Source organism: Pelobates fuscus, chromosome 3, assembly GCF_036172605.1.
Source record: "Pelobates fuscus isolate aPelFus1 chromosome 3, aPelFus1.pri, whole genome shotgun sequence".
Taxonomy (NCBI): Eukaryota; Metazoa; Chordata; class Amphibia; order Anura; family Pelobatidae; genus Pelobates; species Pelobates fuscus.
In genome coordinates this window covers 74,689,409-74,714,414 of record NC_086319.1, presented here as the reverse complement: position 1 = coordinate 74,714,414, position 25,006 = coordinate 74,689,409, and the positions used below count along the sequence as shown (strand labels likewise).

At 40.4% G+C, this 25,006-nt stretch overlaps 1 protein-coding gene across 2 annotated transcripts in view; it reads right to left on the bottom strand.

The window, feature by feature from the left end:
• The window catches only part of CHST11 (carbohydrate sulfotransferase 11), a 232,326-nt gene that overhangs the window by 99,021 nt on the left and 108,299 nt on the right, over nt 1-25,006 (bottom strand). For both annotated transcript variants that reach the window (XM_063447220.1, XM_063447221.1), the window contains exon 2: nt 21,086-21,171. In XM_063447220.1, coding sequence (XP_063303290.1) covers nt 21,086-21,171 — 86 coding nt within the window. The remainder of the gene's footprint in view (nt 1-21,085; nt 21,172-25,006) is intronic.

The following is a 25,006-nucleotide window of genomic DNA, read 5'->3' as shown; positions in this document are numbered from 1 at the left end:
CGGAAAACAAATTCCACAGCCGCCTCCGACAGCAAAGTCCCAGTGCCCCACCCACTCAGACCGTTGCGCCGAGCTACCATCCCAAACCTAGCCCCTGGAATGAAACGACAACTGAGCAGATAAGGAATCTGGCGATATCGACCTCGCCCCTCCATGGACACCGCAACCCAAAGGGGGGACCCGCAGAGTGGACTTCAGGGGCACACCAAACGATTGAGGAAGTAAGCTCCTCGAGCGTCCTTGGTAAACTGGACCCACCCGCCCGATGGAGCTCTCTCATGGACTGAGGGTCCTGTACCGAGAGCACCCACGTCCCCCATCCTGACAGATTGCAGAGAGGACGAAAACGCATCATGGTGAAGCGCCAGACGAGCCCCAAGTAAAACCAGAGGCCGAAGCCCATCTGGTCCCGGGACAAGAAGGGCCGCACCGCAAAACGTACCTCCACCAACCCAGCTCATCCCAGGGACGACATGCGCCCCGAGTGCGTCCTGACCGCAGAACCACGCAGCGCATTCTCGGGGAGCCCTCTCCCTGACCATGCTATCCAGAAAACAGGGCGCATCTGAATATGCGCCATGGGGTTTAACTGACCACAGCATGCTCCCCACGACCCTCTGGAGCCCCCCAATGTCCATCTTAGGCAATGGACCCCCCGTGGCAGGAGGGAACATACCTGCAATAAAAAGCCCCCCGCCCCATCTGCTCCCTGGCATCGCGCGCAAGCCAAGCGGGCCATGAAAGCTCAGCAACACCCAGGGTCACGTAAACCTGGGAGGCATCGCCGGCGCTATCAGCTGCGCCGGACACTGCAAGAAAGCATACCGAAACACATGACACATACTGAAATGAAAAAGGGGGGGGGGGGGGGGTGGAGGGCGGGAAGCTGCGTCCATGTACCCAATTGTTTGGAGACTAGTACCGCCTCTCTTTTGTTTTATTTTTTGTTTTTTATTTTCCGTTTTGTTAAGCCATTCGGGAATGTACAGTTAATTTCTGTCTTATAAATATATATATATTTTTTATTTTTTTTTTTTGGTATTGAAATCTATGTATTGATGTATGTAGTAATTTTTTTATTTAGTAATTTTTAATTTTTTTTTTTTTTTTTTTTTAAAAAGGACCAAACTGAAGAAAAGAAGGAACCACGGAGGCATGTGAAGCGCCAAAAGAGGGGGAAGGGAAATGTACATACCGGTCGCAGCCTGGCGATCCAAACCCGGCACTGCGCTCACAGAAGGCTGAGGCAAAGAAACAGCAGTTCCAGCAGCCAGAAAAGCCATCAGCTGTGATCCAGGCGCCACCTGCTGGACGTGTCCTGAAACAGCAGCAGTCCTGAGAAGAGAACAGTGGAGAAGACGCGATCCCCTGCCCCAGAGGAGATGGCCGAGGTAAGTGACCTGCAGGGGGGGGGAGGGGGTCCAGGCAAGGTAGGAGGGGGGGGTGGAGAACAGAGAGGACCCAGATAGAGCAGAATAGGAACATGGAGAGGGGAAAAGAGGGGAGGGACAGGGAGGAGATGGGGGGGCAGGATAGGAACCAGGAGAGGGGAAGGGAGGGAGCAGAAAGAAAGGAAAAGGACCCACAGAGCTGAAAAGGGGGGGGGGTGGGGAGGACAGAAAAGGATGAGAGGGTCCCGGGGGCCCTGACAGTGGGAAGATGGGCCCCCCAGGGGACCCACTGACAGCAGCCACATGGGAGGGGGAGGGAACAGAAAAGAGAGTACCGGGAGCCTTCCTCACCGGCAGAGGAGGCTCCCGACCGACAAGGGGACCACCCACGCACCCCCAACAGCGGTACCACTTACCACAGGGGCCCCAGCGGCAGCCCCACCCCCCTGCCGGCCGCAGGGGGACCTGGAATGGTGCCGGGCGGCCACTCGCCGCCTGGATGTACTCACGGGCGGTAGATGAAGGCCTGACCTCAGACCTTGAGGGAGCAGGCTGCGCCACGCGTGCAGCCTTGGAAGGCCGCAAATCTCGGTCTCTGGATGCAGGCCGCGTGCCTGGAGCCCCCAGACACGCGGTCCTGGTGGTGCCTCAGGCCCGGGCTCCACACCCTCAACCGGGCCTGAGGAGTAGGAGCTGGGAAGAGCCTGGCAGGCGGTGGGAACGCCTGCCAGTGCTGGAGCGGCCCCCAGGGGTAGGGGGCGCAGGGGAGGCAGCAGGGGAGACCGCAGGGGGTGCTCCAGGGGGAGGTAGGCCGCGGGGGGGGCCCACACCGGTAGCCATACCTCATTAATGCTTGCCCATTGTCCCCACAGGTGCCGGCCACCATCCACGCTGCAGCAGCCCTGAGGGAAGCCAGAAGCCTCAACCATCAAGCTGTGTAACCTGCAGGCCCAGGCAAACAGGAGCAGGAGGACAGGAAGCTGTTTGCTGGCCCGAATCCCAAGTGGCACTGAGGTAAGACCTCCCCCACACTGTCTTACACAGAACATAATCACACCCACAGACTCTTCCCAACCAATCCCATGCATCTATCCCCACACTCCTACATGTGCCCTTGTCCGCTTAGCTGCGCTATCTCCCCAGGGCCTTTCCTCTTACCACACATTCAGTGCAGCTGTTACCGTGCATTGTACATCCCTAGTCTACATTTATTACCAGACATTCTGCATTATTCTAGACAGACATTCTGCATCTGTACTACAATAAATTATATGTAATACACATCCTGCATCCTATAACCAGACATTCTACATCTGTATTACTATACATTCCATTCCACATTCTATAAACAGACATTCCACATCCTATTACTATACATTCTATATCCTATTACTATACGTTCTACATCCTTATACAATACATTCTACATTCTATAACCAGACATTCTACATTCTATTACTATACATTCTATATCCTAATACTATACATTCTACATTCTATAAACAGACATTCCACATCCTATTACTATACATTCCACATCCTATAACCAGACATTCTATATCCTAATACTATACATTCTACATTATATAACCAGACATTCTACATTCTATTACTATACATTCTATATCCTATTACTATACTTTCTACATCCTTATACAATACATTCTACATTCTATAACCAGACATTCTACATTCTATTACTATACATTCTATATCCTAATACTATACATTCTACATTCTATAACCAGACATTCTACATTCTGTTACTATACATTCTATATCCTATTACTATACGTTCTACATCCTTTTTTTTTTTATTATTCTTTATTTTTGTGTGCATGAGATTAACAGACATTTTCCCAATGCCACAACAGCACTGGCAAGGAAGATTGATTAAACAAGACAAATCAGTTACATGGCATTTGAGTATACTGCACAATTTTTAGTATAGTGTAGAGTACAGGTTAAGCATTACATGTCTGGCAGAATTGTTGTGGGATAACTACGCATCTATGCAAAGTCATAGACATGGTGAGAATTAAGTTAATGTGGGGTGTAGTGGAAGGCAGAATTGCATTATAGTATTGGGACAGCTGCAATAGAACCACCTTCCCGTTGCTTTATGCCCTTAGATTGACCACCCGGGAGGCCACATAGATAGGTCAGACTGGTGCCTAACAATTCACTGTCTATGCTTGCAGCTGACAAGTGAATTAGCGATAAGTTATAAGATAAAAGATAACAACAGAAGCAGAGTGTAAGAGGGGAAAAACAAAATAGCAATGATCTGTTGGCTACACATTTGACTTATGTAGGGAACGTGGTGAGGATCTACCGCTTAGTAGTACCAGTCCCTGTTCAGCCGATTCCCTCCTGGGGCAAGCGAAAGTCCCGCAGTGCAGCACAGGTTGGCAGGTCTGGCTCCTCTCTCCGCTCGTCTTTCCTCCGCATTTAGAGGGCTTTGTGAGGCCATGCTACAGACAGGCTAATGTCTTGCTGTGCGTCGTCTATGCTGGCTGTGATGAGAAGTGCAGTCCTCCAGGCGTAGGGTGCAGCATCTTGTATGGAAGACTGGATCTCCTGTATAGTGTTTCCCGTCTTCACTGGATTGTATGCTCATGTGTCAGGAGCTGCATTGTGGGTCGTGATCGCGGGAAGGTAGCAGATCTCTCTCCCGCCTCCTGGGCACATGGCGCCCACCATTTTAGGTGCCGCGCTAGGTTCCTCTCAGCTCCAGCTGCGATGCCTCGGTCGGGGTCTCCAGGTGGGGACCGGGATCACCCCCCCGGCCCATAGGGGGGAAGCAGGGCCGGACCCACTCGGGATTGCGCCTCGGGTTGGGGTCCATGGAGTAGGATAGCGGGGCAGCGGCCGTCCGCCCCGCTCACCACAGGTGAAGGCCCCAGTGTCGACCACAAGAGTTTCTCCCCCAGGGGACTGCAGCTTAGTAAGCCAGCCTCTCCCTGGATCCAACGGTCCCTTTGCTCCGGGCACCATCGTCGTCGGTCTAATTAAGGTGGTCAGTGCATATTTTAGTAGGCTTGTTGCAGGAGCCGGTCCTGCTTGCGACCGTCCAGCTCGGCGGTCCGGCCCCGCCCCCCACGTTCTACATCCTTATACAATACATTCTACATTCTATAACCAGACATTCTACATTCTATTACTATACATTCTATATCCTATTACTATACTTCTACATCCTTATACAATACATTCTACATTCTATAAACAGACATTCCACATCCTATTACTATACATTCCACATCCTATAACCAGACATTCTATATCCTAATACTATACATTCTACATTATATAACCAGACATTCTACATTCTATTACTATACATTCTATATCCTAATACTATACATTCTACATTCTATAACCAGACATTCTACATTCTGTTACTATACATTCTATATCCTATTACTATACGTTCTACATCCTTATACAATACATTCTACATTCTATAAACAGACATTCTACATTCTATTACTAAACATTCTATATCCTATTACTATACGTTCTACATCCTTATACAATACATTCTACATTCTATAAACAGACATTCCACATCCTATTACTATACATTCCACATCCTATAACCAGACATTCTATATCCTAATACTATACATTCTACATTATATAACCAGACATTCTACATTCTATTACTATACATTCTATATCCTATTACTATACGTTCTACATCCTAATACTATACATTCTACATTCTATAACCAGACATTCTACATTCTATTACAATACATTTCGCATCATAGACCCAGACATTCTACATCCCTGTTACCATACTTTCTTCATCCCTATTGCAATACGTGTAGAATGTATTTGCAATAGGGATGAAGAAAGTAATCATAATTCAACAGACGAGTGATCAGTGTCATGGTACTGATTACTAATACATTAATTCTTCAGGCTGTTAATATGTATACCTATAATATATATATGTATGACAATAATGAATACATGTATTACTGTAAAGTGTTATATATCTGTGATACTAAAATACTGGATATAGATTTGATTATGACTAACTTCACAAAATAAATGTATCTTGAGCAAAAGTTTTAATAATTTGTCTTGTATAGCATTGTCTGATATCGTTTAATACCAGGGGCCCTAAAAGCATGCTTGGTATGCAGCCAGCACTATAGATGACCAGAGGCTGATATAAGCATAGCTGTATGGGAGACTCACAGTCTGATTTATTACCTGCTTTGCAATAATGGTCTGCAGGAAATCTAAACTATTGCAAAGATAGCCAGGCATAACCTAGATCTTATCAGAGGGATATAGAATATCCTGGACTTTGTTGTAATCTGGTGTTCCAGTGAAATTGAACCTTAAAATTGTGCTGATCATGCTGGGTAAAACATGGACAGTTTTTCCACCGACAGTGACACAAATTCTGTTTTGGAAAATGGAAAAATCAAGCCTTTAATGCGGGCGCCCACTGCTCTTGTAAACATTTGTGATGCTTCAAGAGCAATTTGTTAAATTAATTAAATTAGACGCATGCAGTTAATTGATCAGTTTATTCAAGATAAAAAAATATTATTAAAGGGACACTGTAGGCACCCAGACCACTTCTGCTCATTGGAGTGGTCTGGGTGCCAACTCCCACTACCCTTAACCCTGCAAGTGTAATTATTGCAGTTTTTCATAAACTGCAATATTTACATTGCAGGGTTAACTCCACCTCTAGTGGCTGTCTATTAGACAGCCACTAGAGGTCACTTCCTGGGTTCTAGCACAGGTTTCCTGTGCTAGAGCGTCGCTGGACGTCCTCACGCTGTGTGAGGACCTCCAGCGTCGCTCAAAACCCCATAGGAAAGCATTGAAATGATTTTTCAATGCTTTCCTATGGGGAGACGTAATGCGCATGCGCGGAATTTCCGCGCATGCGCATTAGGTCTCCTCGGCCGGTGAGCGAGATCAGTCTCGCCCACCGGCCGACGTAATCACTAGGAGGAGCGTCGCGGAGGCGGAGACAGCGGCGAGGGACATCGCCGCTGTCCCAGGTAAGTCACTGAAGGGGTTTTCACCCCTTCAGTAACCGGGGATTGGAGGGTGGGAGGGAGAGGGACCCTCCAGTGCCAGAAAAACGGATCGTTTTTCTGACACTGGAGTTTCCCTTTAAATCAAGGCCTACATCAGAAACAAAAAGAAAGGTGCTGGATGAATTCAATCACTGCAAAATACAAAGCACAATCTTGTATTCAACTGCTCGTTGTAGTGGTTATGGTGTCGGGAGTGCCTTCCCAGTGTAAATAGTCAAACTGTTTGCAAGTGTTTTGAAAACTTACCTTGCTTACATTATCTGGCTGTTAACCCCTTCAGGACGGAGTCAATAGTGCACGTTCTGATCAAAACAAAACGTAAACAAAAACTGGAATTTGCGCTATATGTCTGTTCACCCGTAGTTCCCCTCTTTCAAATTATATGCACCCACACTTATTATATATCATTTTGTTCAGGAGAAACAGGGCTTTAATCTATCATTAACTATTCATATATGGAACATCATTTATTATGAATAAAAGTAAAAAAAATGTGAGAAAATAAGATTTTTTTTTTAAATTTGCATTTCCGTCTGACATTTTAACTGTGAATGTCATAATACTGTTAGGTTTTACTGCAAAAAAAATGCACATATTTGTAATCAGCGATGTCTCACGAGTACAACAGTACCTCCCATTAACAGGTTTTATGTTGTTTTGGAAAGTTACAGGGTCAAATATAGAACATTACATTTTAAAATTGAAATTTGCCAGATTGGTAATGTTACCTTTGAGACGGTGTGGTAGCCCAGGAATGAGAATTACCCCCATAATGGCATACCATTTCAAAAAGTAGACAAGCCAAGGTATTGAAAGTGGGGTATGTTTAGTCTTTTTTAGTAGCCACTTAGTCACAAACACTGGCCAAAGTTAGCGTTCATATTTGTTTTTGTGTGAAAAAAGCAAAAAACGAATATTTGGCCAGTGTTTGTGACTAAGTGGCTACTAAGAAAGACTGGACATACCCCACTTGCAATACCTTGGGTTGTCTACTTTTGCAAATGGTATGCCATCATGGGGGTAATTCTCATTCCTGGGCTACCATACGCTCTCAAAGGCAACATAACCAATCTGGCAAATTTCAATGTGAAAAAAATGAAATGCAAGCCTTATATGTGACTCTCTAACTTTCCAAAACACCATAAAACCTGTACATGGGGGGTACTGTTATTCTCGGGAGACTTCACTAAACACAAATATTAGTGTTTTAAAACAGTAAAACATATTACAACAATAATATAGACCATAAAAGTGCAGTTCGCTTGTAAAAAATGCAAAAAACTTCACTTTTACTTAAAATATCATCGTTGTAATACAATTTACCAGTTTGAAACACGAATATTTGAGTTCAGCGAAGTCTCCCGAGTAAAACAGTACCCCCTATATACAGGTTTTATGGTGTCTTGGAGAGTTACAGGGTCAAATATAGTGCTTGCGAATTAAATTCTCTGCACTTTCTCCCTGTGTTGTCAGGCATGTCAATCAAATTTTAATTAATCAAATCACATAATTACGTTAAAAGATTATTTAAATATACATGTAGAATTTTAATATATATGCTTTTATAGGTATTTAAATTCTACGTGTATACTAATGTAATATTTTATGTAATTATATGTATTTATCTATATATATATATTTGCGGTTATTTGTATTTTATATATATATATAGATATATATAGAATGTCATTCTAAGTGTATTTTGTTACCGATATATATATATATTAATAACAAAATACAGTTAGAATGAAATTACATATGCATATATAATTTATATTAAATTATGTTTCAATATTTTATTTATTTATTTTATTATTTTATTTATTTATTATTTTAATTATACGTATTTATATATAATATATATATGTACATCTATTATATATATATAATATATATACATATTATATATATGTAACGTCATTTTAAGTGTATTTTAATATTAATATATATACTTATATTAATATTAAAATACACTTTGTATGATGTTACATATATATAATATGTATATATATTATATATATAATATATATACATATTATATATATATATAAAAATATATTTAATTTATTTTTACACTTGTGTTTTATTTATTTTTTATACTTCCCACCAGCAGGGGGACTGTCTGATATTTCAAACAGTCCCCCTGCTGGCAGATCCACAGCCAGCTATAGGGGGCCATGTGATCGCTCTTTGAGGGGGCCTCATTTGCCGTGGGAGGGCAGCCCAGGCAGTCCTCCCGAAGCGGATCGCGGCGGAGGTAAGTACATCTTACCTCCTGGGGCTGCAAGCCGTTACGGCGTGCTATGCCGTCATAACGGCTTTAAAGCCCACTTAACCCGTGACGGCATAGCACGCCGTAACGGCGTTAAGGGGTTAATGTCACGTTTTTCCGTGAGACTAGTTGAAGTATTCTAATTAGGCGGATTGTAACTTTTTGTTTTTGTTTCGTAGTAGAAACATAGGATTTGTAGAAATGTGAGCTACGACTCATCCCACTACGAGCCTGAGTTTATATAGTTAAAGAAAGCAGAGATGACTTTTGCTGAGCCGAATTGGGCCTGAATTTAATATTTTTGGATAAGCTCTTCAATTAATATTTTTGAGAAAAAAATATAAAATATTTGTATCATATTTTAATATTTCAATATTTTGATATTTATATATATATATATATATATATATATTATACTTTGTGATATTTCAATATTTTGTATCCAAAAATATTAAATAATTTGGAACGCTTACGCAAAGATTTTAAGTCAAGGCATTAGTGTGATCCAGTCTAGTTTCGATACTGTCCATTAAACAAAAACCTCCCTCAGCACAGTCCTTAACCAATTGACTCAAACATTACATACTCAAAAAAAATATTTGACCTCTCCAAGAGTTTTGATGCAGTTAGTCATTCTACCTGTACCGTTTACTTTTAGCAACCTTAGCATCAATATGTCAGTCATCGCTTGGTTTTTGTCCTCCTTAACAGCTGTCAACCTAACTGTTTGTTACTTTCTAAAAGTTCCGAAATGAAAAAAAAAAAAGATCATTTGTATGACATGACAAGTTTTCACCCTCCCAGCTGTCAATCAAACACCCGGAAATTGGCTCTTACTGATTGCTTTGTGTCTCAGCACAAAGCGGAAGGTAGAAAATAATTGGATTTAGAATTTCTCGGTGAGAATCTTGCTAAATAGCTTTGTCTTTTATAAAAGCAACTGTTTGAAAGAGAAATGAGTACCTTTTTAACACAATTAGATAAAACCACCCTGGCTTTCAATAGAGAGGTTTTTGTCCTCCTACTAGTGATGTCCTGAACGGTTCGCTGGCGAATAGTTCCTGGCGAAGGACGGCGAACATATGCGATGTTCGGACCGCCCCCTATTCGTCATCATTGAGTAAACTTTGACCCTGTACCTCACAGTCAGCAGACACATTCCAGCCAATCAGCAGCAGACCCTCCCTCCCAGACCCTCCCACCTCCTAGACAGCATACAATTTAGATTAATTCTGAAGCTGCATTCTTTTTATTTATTTTTTGTATTTTTTTTTTTTTTTAGACAGAAGTGTGTTATATTTGAGCATGCTAGGCTGAACGTGTGTATATCATGGCTAGTTGCACTGAGGGTATGAGTATATAGCAATACATTGTTGTGAAAGATTGCGGTCATGTTTAGGGTGTAGCTTGCACGTTATCAACTGTGTATTTATATCAGCAGCTCCACCACTAGTTATAAATCAAGTGTGAGTCGCCCCATGAGATGAGACAAGTGAATAACATAATACATGAACGGTTAAGGTAAAGGCATGTAAGGAACTACGACAATAAACTCTTTAGGAGGTGAAATAATGACATGTTTAAACGCTTGCTACTTTACGATTAGTTAATGTGCAGAGAGCAGTTCATGTGATCAAAGGCATGGTGTGGAGGATCGGCTATAGTGGGACATGCTTGGCAGGCTGCTGTTTACTGCTTGTGCTCATCCGATCCCTTCTGGGCGCCAGGTGCAGACCCTGGGAGTCCCTGATACCTGGAACAACAAAGGCAAGTCTCTGGCTGAGTGCCGGGTTTCCGGCTTGAGGTGGTGGAAGCTTGTTTTGTCAGGTGGTCGGATCTGTCCCGGTGGTGCTTCACGTCCGTTGTGGGATTGTGGTGGCTTAAGGTGGAGGCGAGTGCTTGACGTGGGGCAGGCTCTGCATTTCTGTTTGTACCTCCGGTCCCGTCTTCGATGCCTTTTGCATTGGTGGATTTTAATGGGGACTGCTTCGCTTAGCTGTGGTGGAGCTTGTTGGGGCTGTGGTGCAGCTTGTTGGGGCTTCCTGCTTGTTATTTGCTTTCAAAATTGATTAAAGAGTCTGTCCAGCTTAGACTCAATATCCTGCCATGCTTTGCTGGTACCAGGAGGACACGCGGCTGCCGCCATATTGGGAGAGTCGCAGATGAGTATGTCAGCCTGGGCGGCTGTGCTCTGTGTGTCCATTAGCTCCAGACAGCCTCTCAGGGGTGGACCGGGATAACCCCCACCGGTCCGAGGGGGGGGGGGGTAACGGAGCTCCTGCCGGGAAGTAGCTGCTCCTTGGCATCCCAGGATCGGGAGATCGGCCGCCTCTCCCGCCCGGTGAGCACCAGGCCACACTTGCCACGCGGAGGTAAGTAAGACTCTGTCGAGTTGCTGACCGCTATTAAGCATGTCGGGTCGGTCAGGTAGGAGCAACATCGCTGGGTCATCCCCTTCTGGGGTGAAATTCGCTTGTTGATAGCTGCTTAAAGTGAGATATTGAGGGAGCTCACACGAAGTGCGTCTTTCCTCCATGACAGCTAGGCCCCGCCCCCCGGAAGCTGCATTCTTAGTGAGAGGAGTGTAGCTGCTGCTGATTTAATAGGGAAATTGATAGCTAGGCTAGTGTATTCAGTGTCCACTACAGTCCTGAAGGACTCATCTGATCTCTGCTGTAAGGACAGCACCCCAAAAAGCCCTTTTTACAACATCAGTCTGCTTTTTTTTTTCCCTGTGTAATCTAATTGCAGTTGCCTGCCTGCCAGCGTGTGTGTCAGGCTCACAGCGTATACTGTGCTCACTTGCCCAGTGCCACCACTCATATCTGGTGTCACAATAGCTTGCATTTAAAAAAAAAAACAAAAAAAAACTTTTTTGACTGTAATATAATAGCAGTCAGTTTCCTTCACACGTGTGCGTTTCAGGGCCTGCCAGGGCACAGTGTCACACCAGTGCAACTCATATTTGGTGTAACAGTAGTGAACATTTGCGGAAATTTGCGTTCGCCGTTCGCGAACCGAAAATTTTATGTTCGCGACATCACTATCTATGCACGAAAACGCCTTCATTAAACCAAAGTTGTTTTAGTGACTATAGTGTCCCGTTAAAGCCCGGTACCCCTATCATCATGCAAACTTGTAGCTTATGATTGGCCATTTCCTGACTCAGACTGAAACTCTGTGCTGGGGAAAAGGGGAGGACTTGCAAAGACTGCAGGCATGATAACAGGCTTTTGCAAGCTCTTTATAGATATGACCACCATGCCAACATGCATAACTAAATGCATGAATGCATGTTTTCATTCAGTCATATTAACTAAATTGTGATTTTTCTTATCGCGTAGAATGTTCTTTTAAGGCACCAAGTGGCAATTGCCACATATTCACCGTGTCTCGCAATGAGAAGCATTCTATTGGCTTGAGATTATGAATGGTGATTATTTCTCAACAGGCAGAACAGAGCTGCCACAAGGCTCCATCTTGCTTAATTACAGGTAAGTGAACTCTCTATTTCAAAGGCAAATTGTGGGTCTGTACGGTAAATTGGAAATAAAACACTCCAGCGTAATTTGTGTAGAATTCCTAACCCCTTAAGGACACATGACATGTGTGACATGTCATGATTCCCTTTTATTCCAGAAGTTTGGTCCTTAAGGGGTTAAGAATTCGAAAAAGTACAGTACATTTTCAAACAAAACTAGAATATTTGAACACTTGCTGTTATAAAAGAAAAAAAAAGAAACTATAGTGTCTCTTTAATGCAACACACTCGGGAAAGGTTTAAAAACAAATGTCCATTTATTTCATGTGAAAGCCAACATATTGAATTAAATCACTAACACCCTGCCAGGTTTGCTGAAATAACTGCAAAGCTATTCAATTGACTCATCCTTCTTTTGTTGATCATAATTACTCACTGGGTTTAAAACTGTTCTCTATGTCTTTTTTTCTCTTTTCTGTGCTATTATAATTTCTCAATTTCTTCTGTTCTTTCAAGATAAAAAAAGCTACCAAATTTGAGCAAAGAGTATAATTAGTGTCTAGCACATCCCTGGGAATATAAGATTTCAACTGACCCTTATATTCACTGTCACAGCTTTTATTTGGTATTCATAGAAATAGGAAACGCAGAACTCGCTGTGGGTTTTGAAGACAAAAATAAAAAAACATAAAATATGCAAATGAACTAGCTCATTTTGTATCTGGTATAGAAAGACGCAAAATAACTAGGACTGACTGGTGGACAAATTTGGACGGAACTTTTTCTAAGCTCTATTAAATGCCTGACCTGATTTATTATAACCATGTAATGCAGATATACCTGCCAAATGTCCATCTTTTGGCGGGACAGTCCCTATCTGGTGCCCAAATCCTTAAGTCTCTCGTTTCTCTCCTATTATTTGAGGCACTCTTAACGTTTAGTGCTTTGATTATAAGTGTATAACAGAATCTCAAAGCAGTAAAATCCACAATCATTTAGTAAATGTGTCTATAAATTAGTCTGTAAATGAGATATGTTGGATTTCTTCCAAAGTACATTGTCAGTGAGAATAATGTCACTTAAAATGTTTTGGAACAGGTTCATCACTCGCCACACGTCCAGCGGCTATTCCTGAAATGAAATTTCACTTTGGTCATCTGAAATTTTGAGAGGCATGTGCAATAGTAGCAGCATAAATGGTGGATCCCTGATGGGGAAAAGACAGCAAGATATTCCAAATTAATGCTACGTGCCTGTTACTTTGAACTTATCTTTAAACGCTAAAAAATAAAATTTGCAAAAAAAAAATAAAAAAAATAAACCCAGACCAAATCCAATGTAATGACTAGAAAATCTTTTTTATCCAAGTTTTCACAAACCCTTGTGCATAAAAAATAAAATAAATAAAAGGAATATTATTAGCTAAATAGTCTGCTCTGCAGAGGTTTAGGCAAAATGGATGGAGCAAAGGCATTTTTACAAATTTTTGACGAACATAAAGAAGACATATATGGGTGTTTCCCAGCATACAATGCACAGAGTTTAACTTCCTTGGTCGATATTGATGTAACCTTTCTAGTACAAAACACATTGTAATTTATAATAAATGTAATATATAATAGAGATGGTTCTGACCAAGATATATACAATAAAGCTATAATGTTATGCATTCTTGTGTGGTATGTTTCTAACCAGGTTCTCAAAGCACACCAACAGTCCAGAGTTAAAGAACCACTAAATTCATCCAGGCCACTTCAACTCAATTAAGTGGTCTGGGTGCAGTGACCGTGTCCTTTTAACCCTGTAATGTAAAGCACTGCAGTTTTTTGGAAACTACGTTACATTGAAGGGTTCAGTCCACCTCTAGTTGCTTTATTCCTGACGGCCACTAGAGGCGCTTCTGCAAACTTGACCGAGTAAAACATGGTCACGTGATGCGGAAGCCCCCGTGGGAATGTATTCATTCAATTCTTTCCTATGGGGAAGCTTGGATGTTTGCACATGCGCATACGGTTACTAATGCTCCTTTCTGACATCACTGGAGGAAGAGAGGAGCGGCAAAGGAGCCTCTGCACAGGAAAAGGTAAGTCAAATATTTTATTTTATTATTGGAAGAGGGGCCTCCATAACTAGGGACAGGAACAGGTTTGTATTTCAGATGCTTTAGTGTTCCTTTAACCCCCTTAAGGACACATGACATGTGTGACATGTCATGATTCCCTTTTATTCCAGAAGTTTGGTCCTTAAAAGGTTAAAGAATCTTCCAATTCTGTTCCAAATGAGATATGTGTTATGATATACAACAGTGCCTTCCACAACCTTGTGCAATAAATATAGTGGTCTACACAAACAAAGTGAATGAATGAATAAACTTCCCTTTAAGGATGAAAAACCCGACGATTTCCTCAGCATAATCTTCAACAATGATCAATATATAAATTAGGCAGCAATATGCAATGTCAATCTGCAGTTGCTAAGGCCAGTAAGGTTTTGTCATGTATACATAGGGGCATAAATTCCCAGGATGAAAATATAATTTTGCCTCTTTATAAATCGCTGGTAAGAACACACCTTGAATATGCTGTGCAATTTTGGGCACCTGTTCTAAAGAAGGATATCATGGCACTAGAAAAAGTGCAGAGACGAGCTACAAAATTGATAAAAGGAATGGAGCACTTTAGTTACGAAGAAAGGTTACAAAATTTAAATCTCTTTAGTTTGGAAAAACGGTGCCTCAGAGGAGATATGATAACATTATACAAATATATTCGGGGCCAGTACAAACCATTATCTGGAAATCTATTTATAAACAGGGCTATACATAGGACACGAGGTCACGCATTTAGGCTGGGAGAAAGGAGATTTCATCTAAGGCAAAGAAAAGGTTTTTTTTTTACAGTAAGAGCAATAAGGATATGGAATTCTCTGCCTGAAGAGGTGGTTTTATCAGAGTCCATACAGATGTTTAAACTGCAATTGGATAAATACTTGCAAAAACATAACATACAGGGATATCATTTTTAATTAATGGGGCAATAGATGCTTGAACCAAGAAGATATCTGACTGCTATTTTGGGGTCAAGAAGGATTTTTTCCTAGTTTGTTGCAAAATTGGAAGACTAGGTTTTTTGCCTTCTTTTGGATCAACAGCAAAAACATATATGAGGAAGGCTGACCTTGATGGACGCAAGTCTCTTTTCAGCTGTGTAACTATATAACTATGTAATATATACAAATAGGGGATATCCTGTCAGGAAAGAAATGGCACAACATAGTGCAAAACTGTATAGTTAAATTATTTGAAATTGTGTCAAATTACATATTGAAGGCCTTTTTACTTCTTACAAATTGTGAGTGGCCATTTGACACAATTTAAAATCATTTAAATATACAGTTTTGCAGTTGTGCCATTTCTTCCCTGACAGGATATTCCATATTTGTATATATTGCCAAATGAGATATGGACATATCCAGTGCATATAAAAGAAAACTTTCTCCTTCAAACAGATGTATTTGAAGCATACCAATTACTACTGAAACACTGTGTAAGGCAATCATTATGTATTTGTACACAGTAATTCTTTAGCTTGTATAAGCGTGCTATTTGATTACTGGTGCACACGAGCTAATCTAAAACACAGTCACTAAACTAATCTGTAATGCGACTGATAAGATCAGGTTTGTGGAAAACAGTTCAATTATTGCTGCAGTATAGTGTGACTGGTTTCTTGCCTCTCTCTTACTCATTGTAAATTGTTATTGTGGCAACATGCAGCCCAATGGCATCTACTCCAGCCGGGTTTATTCATTAAACACAAAATTGTAGTCCACGGAACGCCAAAAAGCAAGATGTCGGCAAAATAGCTGGTCTGAAAAAAGTCTTCAACTCTGTTATATTCACAGATTGGCTATTTTAGGCTGAGTCTTAGAAATGCATTCAATTTATGCAAAGTGTCAGGAAAGGTTAAAGGATCTTACATGTATTGAAGGAAAGACGAGACAGGGGGGATATGATAGAAACATTTAAATACATAAAGGGAATCAATACAGTAAAGGAGGAGACTATATTTAAAAGAAGAAAAACTACCACAACAAGAGGACATAGTCTTAAATTAGAGGGACAAAGGTTTAAAAATAATATCAGGAATTATTACTTTACTGAGAGGGTAGTGGATGCATTGAATAGCTTTCCAGCTGAAGGGGTAGAGGTTAACACAGTCAGTGAGGGAGTTTAGGCATGCGTGGGATAGGCACAACACTAGATGTAAGAGACTAATGAGAGTATTCAGAAAGGTGGGCAGACTAGATGGGCTGAATGGTTCTTATCTGCCGTCACATTCTGTTTCTATGCACATACTGGAAGGTATCACGTTGTCTTGTGCTGCTAGGATTGCAAATGATACGACGTTTTCCTGAACAAGTATTACTTGCACACGCTGGTGGGCAGTACATAATATATAAATATTGCTGCACTAAAATATGTAGACATCATATGTCGCAGGCGGTAAAATTGATGCATTAATGTATTGATGCGCATGTATTGTACAAAATATAGGGGAACAATTTTCACTTGATGTGGATCCAAACAATTACGATGGAACTGGCAAAATTATGAGCTGCCCATCAGCATGCAACGTTGCCCCCTATCTAGTAAAACATTGTGATTCTGGCACCTCTGTAGGGTGTAAGAAGAAACTCTACACAAATATACTTTATACAATATCTCATGAGATTTTACACCTATCCGTTATCAAGATTCACAGAGATTCGACTCTTTTCCATTATATGCAAATATTAGAAAGGGTCTTAAAAGGACTAGTGAAACCCAAGCACGTTACATAATATTTACTGTACAAATTGCAATCCCCCTCATTATGTATAAACAGTAAGCGCATGCTGCAGTGTATGAATGAAAGGCATATGTCAATGTTCCCATTAATGTTTGATCTGGTGTGTGATGTCAGTCTCTTAAAAGACTGCAACGGAGATCTAATGAATCAAGCTTGGTCTAATTAAGTGCTAATTGAGAAGTGTAACAGATACTGACTTCACAAGGGGATGCACATCACAGTGAGTGTCCTGATGATAAATACAGCAACAAACATACTTCATAATTAAATAACTGGTTCGTGGGCATAGAGAACGTCTATATATTTTGGAATCATTAAGATTGCATGTTTTGACAGATCTAGATAACTCTAAAAGAAATTTAAAATTCAAGGCCACAATAGGCGAGTGGGGGGGGATGTTGGAGAATTTAACCATTTAAACTAGCTTGGTTTAACATTTTTAATTTCTAGGTCAAGCCACAAAAGTGAATAAACTGAAAAAGAACAAAGCAAGATAGGATGGGCAGGTATTTTTGTTTGTCATACAAATAAGCGAAAGAAAAGAACATTTAATAAAATATTCTCGCCTTCTTCAGGAGTGCAGGAAACTCTCTGATCTGATTTTATATTACTGACTGAGAGTGCTCAGCTAAAGATCTCAGGCAAATATTTCGCTCCCACCCTACTGCAGGGTGTAACTCAGGAGAGCTGATGGTTTTCAGCTATCTTGGAGGCTGTGACTAGTGCCCTGCTGCACCATTAACAGACTGTATTTTTACTCTACAGGAACCCAGACTACTTTGTCTCAATGAAGTGGTCTGGGTGCTATGCCTCTGTCTGTCTAACACTGCAACTGAAAACATCTCAGTTTTGCAAAAATTTTGTTAACACGAGTAAACACGCTTTGAGTGTTTGTCAAGAAGACAGTCATTAGAGGAGCTCACACAGCTACAACGGAGGTAAACTCAGTTATTGCTCAAATTAATCTCATTGAGAGCATTTGATTGAACTAGCATGGCATTTTGCTGCGCATGCACACCAGTCTCCCGAAACTTTCCTATAGGGGAAGCATCGGATTGGCTGGTATTCTCAATCTTAATGATCTCAGCCAGGGATAGACAGCATGATGGAGACCAGCAGACTGGAATACATTTTTTTTTAAATTACTATACAATGGAGCAATGAATACTTCAGATGATTTCAGTACTGCAAGCACAATATGTATAAAACTATGGAGCTTAATCACTAAACAGTAAAGTGAAAAGTGAAATGCAATAAATAGGCTAAATTGCCAAGTAGGAAATAGAAGTGAATTTAGCTTACATTTTGCAATTCTTTTTTTTTTTTTCACACTATTTATAATTTAGTGAAGAATTGTCAGGGATCCTGATAAGACAGCCGTGCAAATGTCTAAGCTGCTGAGTAAATTAGCTGAATTAATATTTATTTTCTAGTTACTATGTAAATGAGGTTAGAATTAGCAAAGAAGACAAAAACTATATCAATCAGGTCACAAAATAAAACTAGTGGTATCGAATCAGGGGGTTAAACTGGCATCTTAATAAGATAGAGTAGCCTAAACCATTATCAAACAAATCATAATAAAATAATGATGATATTATTGCCTCTCAAACCACTAGAATTTTAAGAAAACAAAATCTTACGTTAGAATAACATTTCCATCAAAGTAGTTGTACTATAATATTGCATTGTTACATGTCTGTGTTTTATGTATAAAATGTGTCTGTATGTATTTTAAAGTGATAGTCTGTTTCTGTGTCACCATGTGCATAATGGAGTCTGGCCTTTGTCCTGGGAGATAATTGAATTACTTCATTAATTATCTCCAGGACAGAGAGGAGGAAACCAAGATGCATGGTGGGAAAGGATTGTGGCTGTGTGTACGAAAATGATACATGTCTGTCTGCTGTTTCAGTCTTCCATCTGGTCCCCTAGGGAAGTGTCCACCAGGTGGGAGACCTGCATAAATACAGGGGCAGGTAGCCCTGAATAAACAGACCACTGCTTGACCTTCAACACGGAGCCTTGTCTCGTTCTTGGGGGGATTCACTGTATGCTGCTGGAAGATTGATTGCTAGGAGTGTAAGCTGATGTCTGCTTTTCCTGTTCGTCTGCTAGCAGCTATTCGTGAGGTTCCAGTTTGGAGTGCTATCTTATTCCCTGGTATGCAGTTCGGGAGTTTGATGTATTCACCTATATCCAAATTCGTGAGTTTTGGTGCTTTTACAGTAGCTGTGCCTTTTTGTGAAAAGGGGATTATCGCCTAAACGGATTTTTACCCTTTTCTGCTGAAACGGTCCGTTACATGCATATTACACAATTTGTAGGTAGGGAAACTAATGGACATTTTAAGGGAACAATCGAAACACCAAAACCACTATAGTGCAATGTAATGGCCAATAAACTAATTGGTTTTCCAACTTGTTTTTGCAATTTGGCAATTTTGGATTAAGGATTACGGTCCCCTGATGAATTTCTGACAATACCTTAATTTTCATTAATGCCAAATACATCTCTGATTTGCAAAACTTGACCTGGAAAAATCCCACTAGGTCAGTGGTTCCCAACCCAGTCCTCATGTACCCCCTACCAGTCCAGGATTTAGGGATTACCCTGTTGTGTCTGACATGTGTTGTTGTTTTTTTTTCTTCCTAAAAACACCTTAGACACAACTGGGTAATTCCGAAATCCTGGACTGTTAGGGGGTACTTGGTGACTGGGATGGGAACCACTGACCTAGGTCATTCAGTATAGTAAGGATATCACTATCTGTTTGTAGTTTCTCTGACTGGCGACAAAGCCACTTACTTAGTGCTACTGGGGCTGAGACTGTGTACATGCTTTTGATAAGGAAGTCTTTCTGGCATGAGGGGGTGTGGCTAAGGAGGCCGGCTTATGGTGCCTTTTTTTTTTCTTGTGCAAAAGCTGTTATGATTTGAGCATGCACAAAATACAGCATATTAATGAGGCCGAAATCTGTTAAATGCAATAAAGTTGTATAGGTGACAGGAGTGTCCCTTTAAATTTGCAGTTCTATCATTAATTCATCACTCACTTCACTGTTTAATGAATAAACCCCTTGGAATGCCTGATGCGGTTATATTACAGCATTTACAGAGCAGCATACACACATAAGTATCTGAAACAACACTGTCTAGCTGCTGCATTAAATCAATCAATTGTGTGGAACAAAAAGATAAAACTGTGTGATATTATCTGGAATGCATTGAACTGAATCTCTAGTGGAAAAAATCCGCATAACTGGATAAACACATCTTTCAGACAAAGCTGTGCACAGGCTACACAGGCAGGGTTCAGATTATTTGGGCAAATCAGCTGCTATAGACCATAACTCTTATTATTCTGAGCCAGCTAAGTGTTACTAAGAGCTGGATATCTCTTTTGTGCTAGACCAAGACCAGTCATTTTTGATTCACGCACTTTTTCTGCTCTGGCTGACCCCCATTTTCCATGGGGTCTTTGTGTATATTTCTTTATTTATTGATAACATATTTTACCAGGATGGATACATTGAGATTTCTCTAATTTTCAAGTATTTCCTGGGTCTTTGTCCACAATAGGATACAATATTACAAAAATACATAATACAAACTATATACATACACACATATATACATTTAAGACATAACAGGTAATAAATATGTTCAAACATGACAGGTGCATTCTGTGCTGAGATATATTGCCATAGATCTCTTAAAATATTTTAGATTGAATGAAGATTTGACTGTGTCCCTGAGGTTATTCTGTTATTCTGCGCTGCTCTGTAGGAAAATGAGGATCAAGCCACTTTATTTTTGTATTGTAGCATGCTTAATATCGTGCTAGTACTGGATCGGAGGTTATAGGAGGTGGGTATATGACTATGAAATTATATTCAATGGCTGTACAATAAGGAGTGTATACATCAACACGCAAGTGTTGTAGAAATGCATAAAGGACACAACGATATAAACACTATATTCAACAGGCATGAGCTAAGTTATGTACACACAAACCTGCGCTGGGCTGTAGAGTTCTTGCAGTGGGCTTCGAGATCCTTTCCGACAACAAATGTCCATTCCAAATGGGTTTCTGTGCATTACTTAAAAAAAAAAAAAAAGAATAAAAAAAAAAAAAAAAAAAAGTGTGTTAATTAATCCTGGGGAAAGATCAAACATACATACACCATAGAACACATGTATTACAGTGTAACATACATAAAGAATGTTATTTTAATCACAATTACAAATTGACTTCTTGACTTGCTGCGCTCAATACGCTGTTAAAACATTATGGTATATTAGCTAATATACATTCCTTTTCCATACATATTATAAAATGCCAATCTAAAACCATATCTTAAATTTAACGTATTGCTAACAGTACATGTATTGACGTGTAATATTGTTAAATTGGCTCAGGACTCTCTGATCACAGTAGATTAGCTTGAGTTAGGGTTAGGTAGGGTTGCATGCATGGTTAAGGTTTTGAAATTAGAGCTCATGGCCTGGGCTAATGTTCAGAGTCAGCTTTACGACGGTATGGGGTTAGCATTACTGTTAGAATTAATACTAAGGTAAGGATTAGGGCTAGATTTGTATTTGCTTTGTCAGTTCCTTAAGGGAAAATTCTATTAATTAAAGTGACATGCTAAGCATGAGAACCACTACAGCTTAATGTTGTGGTTTGGAGCAAAGTGATTTTCCCTGAAGGCTCAGTAGTGTAAACACTCCATTTTATGAGAAAAGGCAATGCTTACATGGCTGCCGAATACCAACTCTAGTAACTGTCACTCACACAGCCACTAGAGGGATTTCCTAAATGAGGTCCTGCAAAGATTGCAGATCTGAAGTTCAGCACCTCCAGGCTCTGCATGGGGACACTGAACATTACTCATAGAGATACATTGAGTTAATGCACCTCTGAGAGAAGATGCTGATTGGTGCAGCTCAGCGACTGCTGCGCATGCACAACCACACCCCCAATGCTTCCCTATGTCAATGCATTACATTGACTGAGCTCATCAGTAATGATGGTGGTGGCCATAACAAGACTGTATTGCTATTGGAAGTGAAGGTAAGTAAATATATTTATGTTCTTACTTTGAGGGTAGAGGGGCAATAATCTAAACAGCTAATAATACATTTCTATTCCTAATGCTAAAGTGTTCCTTTAAAAATACAATAAAGTGTTCCTTAAATAATACAATAAAGCACCCTTGAAATACAACTGTCTTACTTTGGGATGAAAAACTAGTAGCTTTTGGATACAGACAGGTAATGAGTCCTATCTACATAACGACATTTTGATGACAGCACAGCAAGTTTTCAAGCTGTGAAACTTCACTTGGAATTTTGGCTCACACAGATGTAAGTATACTAAAAACATCAAACTCTTTCTCCTTAACACTCTACCTTATTTTAATTTTATTCAACTCCAAGCTATAGAGAAAGAGACACTCACTGACACAGAGTGCAGGACAGATCGGCAAAATACATATTAAGAGAAAGACAAGGATATACATACAATATCACGCACAGATGTTAAAGAGTGATACACAGAATGGCTATTTTGGCCTGATATTTGAAATTCACTGACAACCTCTGAGAATTTATACTTTAGTGAATAACGTTAATAAACTTAGGAAGAGGCAAAATAGGGGGACGCTATAGCAATCTTATTTTCCTGGCACTATAGTTTCCCTTTAAACCGAGAGTGCAATACTTTTCAGGAAGTGTTTAGGAAGGCTGTGAAGGTCACATGCAGGGAGGTCAGACTAGAGCTGTATAAACAAAGGGATTTAACTCCTAAATGGCAGAGAATTTAGCAGTGAGCTTGCAGGGGTATGATCTATAAACCAAAACTGCTTCATTAAGCTAAATTTGTTTCGGTGACTATAGTGTCCCTTTAAATTTGAAATTCACATTGAATCCCTGACAATTCTAACTAGTGAATAGCCTTGTATGTTTTTAAGAAACTGTGACAGAGTCTATGGGAGGGTAATAGAAGGAAGGTATCTAGGACCCAGAATCCTCCATAGTCTGTACTCATTCATCTGCCCAATTAGCAACTGCTGAGGCTTTAATTAGCAGGTCTCAGAGCAGAAATGAGTTGTAATGGGATTCCAGCATGGTCAAAATTTAGTAGGCCGAAATCTCCACATGGCATATGCTAATTAGTATCTGGTTACAAACAGTTGGATGAGTCATCAGTATACTGAGCATGTGCAGGAATGCAGGAACTGAAATTGCACTTATTTCCTTTGTCTTGGATGAGCCATGTGGTTTGACCAGATGTACAAGTCTATATTCTGCTCATTGATTGGTTAAGGGTATGTATGGGTGTAGCTATTGATGGGAGGAGCTATATTGCTATATAAGGAATTTACACCATGTGTTGGGCTCTCAGATATTTTTGTAACAGGAGTTCATCTGAGGCCCGATCGGTATGTTAATAAAGACCTCTTACTTCCTGAAAACCTGCATCCATCTCTCTGTGTTTGGCTTCTGTAAGTTTACTCGGTAACAGTCAGATACAATCTGACCTGCAGAGAGAGCAGGTCTGTGCAGAGCAGCACCAAACAAAGTGCTAAAGGTTGGTGAAACCAATGTTTATTTTTGTTGATTTGTGTAGTTTATTACCCTGGTTTAGTAAGGGACATTACTTTATGTTTAGTTAGTGCTCGAATTTGAGCTAGGATTTTGTTTGTAGATTTTCCTTTCTGTTGTGCTGCAGTTTTGAACAAATTGATTGCTACATGGATTTTTGTGCACGCTGTAAATAAACCACACCATTTTTGCATAAGAGACTGTTGTTCTATACCCGTTACCCTAGAGGACTGTGTTGCTTTGCCCATAAAGGTCACAGAAACACTAACTCTTGCTAAGCTGTGGCAATACCAAAAAAAGTAACTGTCAGAAATGCTACAGGCTACGTCTATTAGACTTACTAGTAAGAAAATAGGTGCAAATTGAAAAAGCAATAGAAAATAATTAAATTATTAGGGTGAAATGCAGTATGTGTTAATTCTGTTGCACTTTTGGCTGTAAAAGAAAAGAGTAGAGGGTTTTGGTTTAAATGTTTGCTGTGATTTCAGTGGGGCCTAAACCATTCATTCCTTTTTAATTCAAAATATATAACAAGTGAACAGAAAAATTTCTGAAAGGCATAGATGTCTGACAATCACCTGAATTCAGGTGTATGAAGATGCAGACAACCTTGAAATACGTGTTAATGAAAATACGAACAATGGAACTTACGACCTGACTGGCAATAATGGAATAAAATTAGACATTGATGTTAGGCCTTACCGCTATGCATGTTTATATTCACATTCTGCCTGTCAGAGAAAGTCCAGCGCAGCGCACCGCTGTACAGAATAATGACTGCGACAGCTCACACCGAGGGGCATGAAGAAAAGAGTGAAAATGAGTAGATAAAGGGAAAATGACAGGTCCATTAAGCTCTTTATAAAGAGTTTCCTTTATAGGTGACAGCAGGAGAAGAGAGCAGTAACCTCTCAGACCCAGCCATCCATAAAACTGCAGGTATTCAGAAGTAATTAGCAATTACTACTCAACAGATTTCGGCAGGATCACTGTAAAATATATGCTAGAATGGTTTCACGAATTTCTAGATGTGAGCTCATAACTAAACTGCTGAGCACTATATGTTAATAAGACTGCATTATACAATAATTGGCAAAGTTCAATATGAAAAGCCAAATGTCAAAATGCAGTGCGTTTTATTATACTCATGTAGGTTTCCGGTTTTAGAGTGGAGTCTTTCAATCTGGCTCTTGTCCACCAGAGAACAGGTGGAATATCATTAAAGGCAATACATTTCCAATTTCAGACGAGTTATAATAATTCCGTAAAACTTTCCAGCACGTGCTTATACCAAGACTTTAAACTTTATTTAATCATATCATAAAGGTG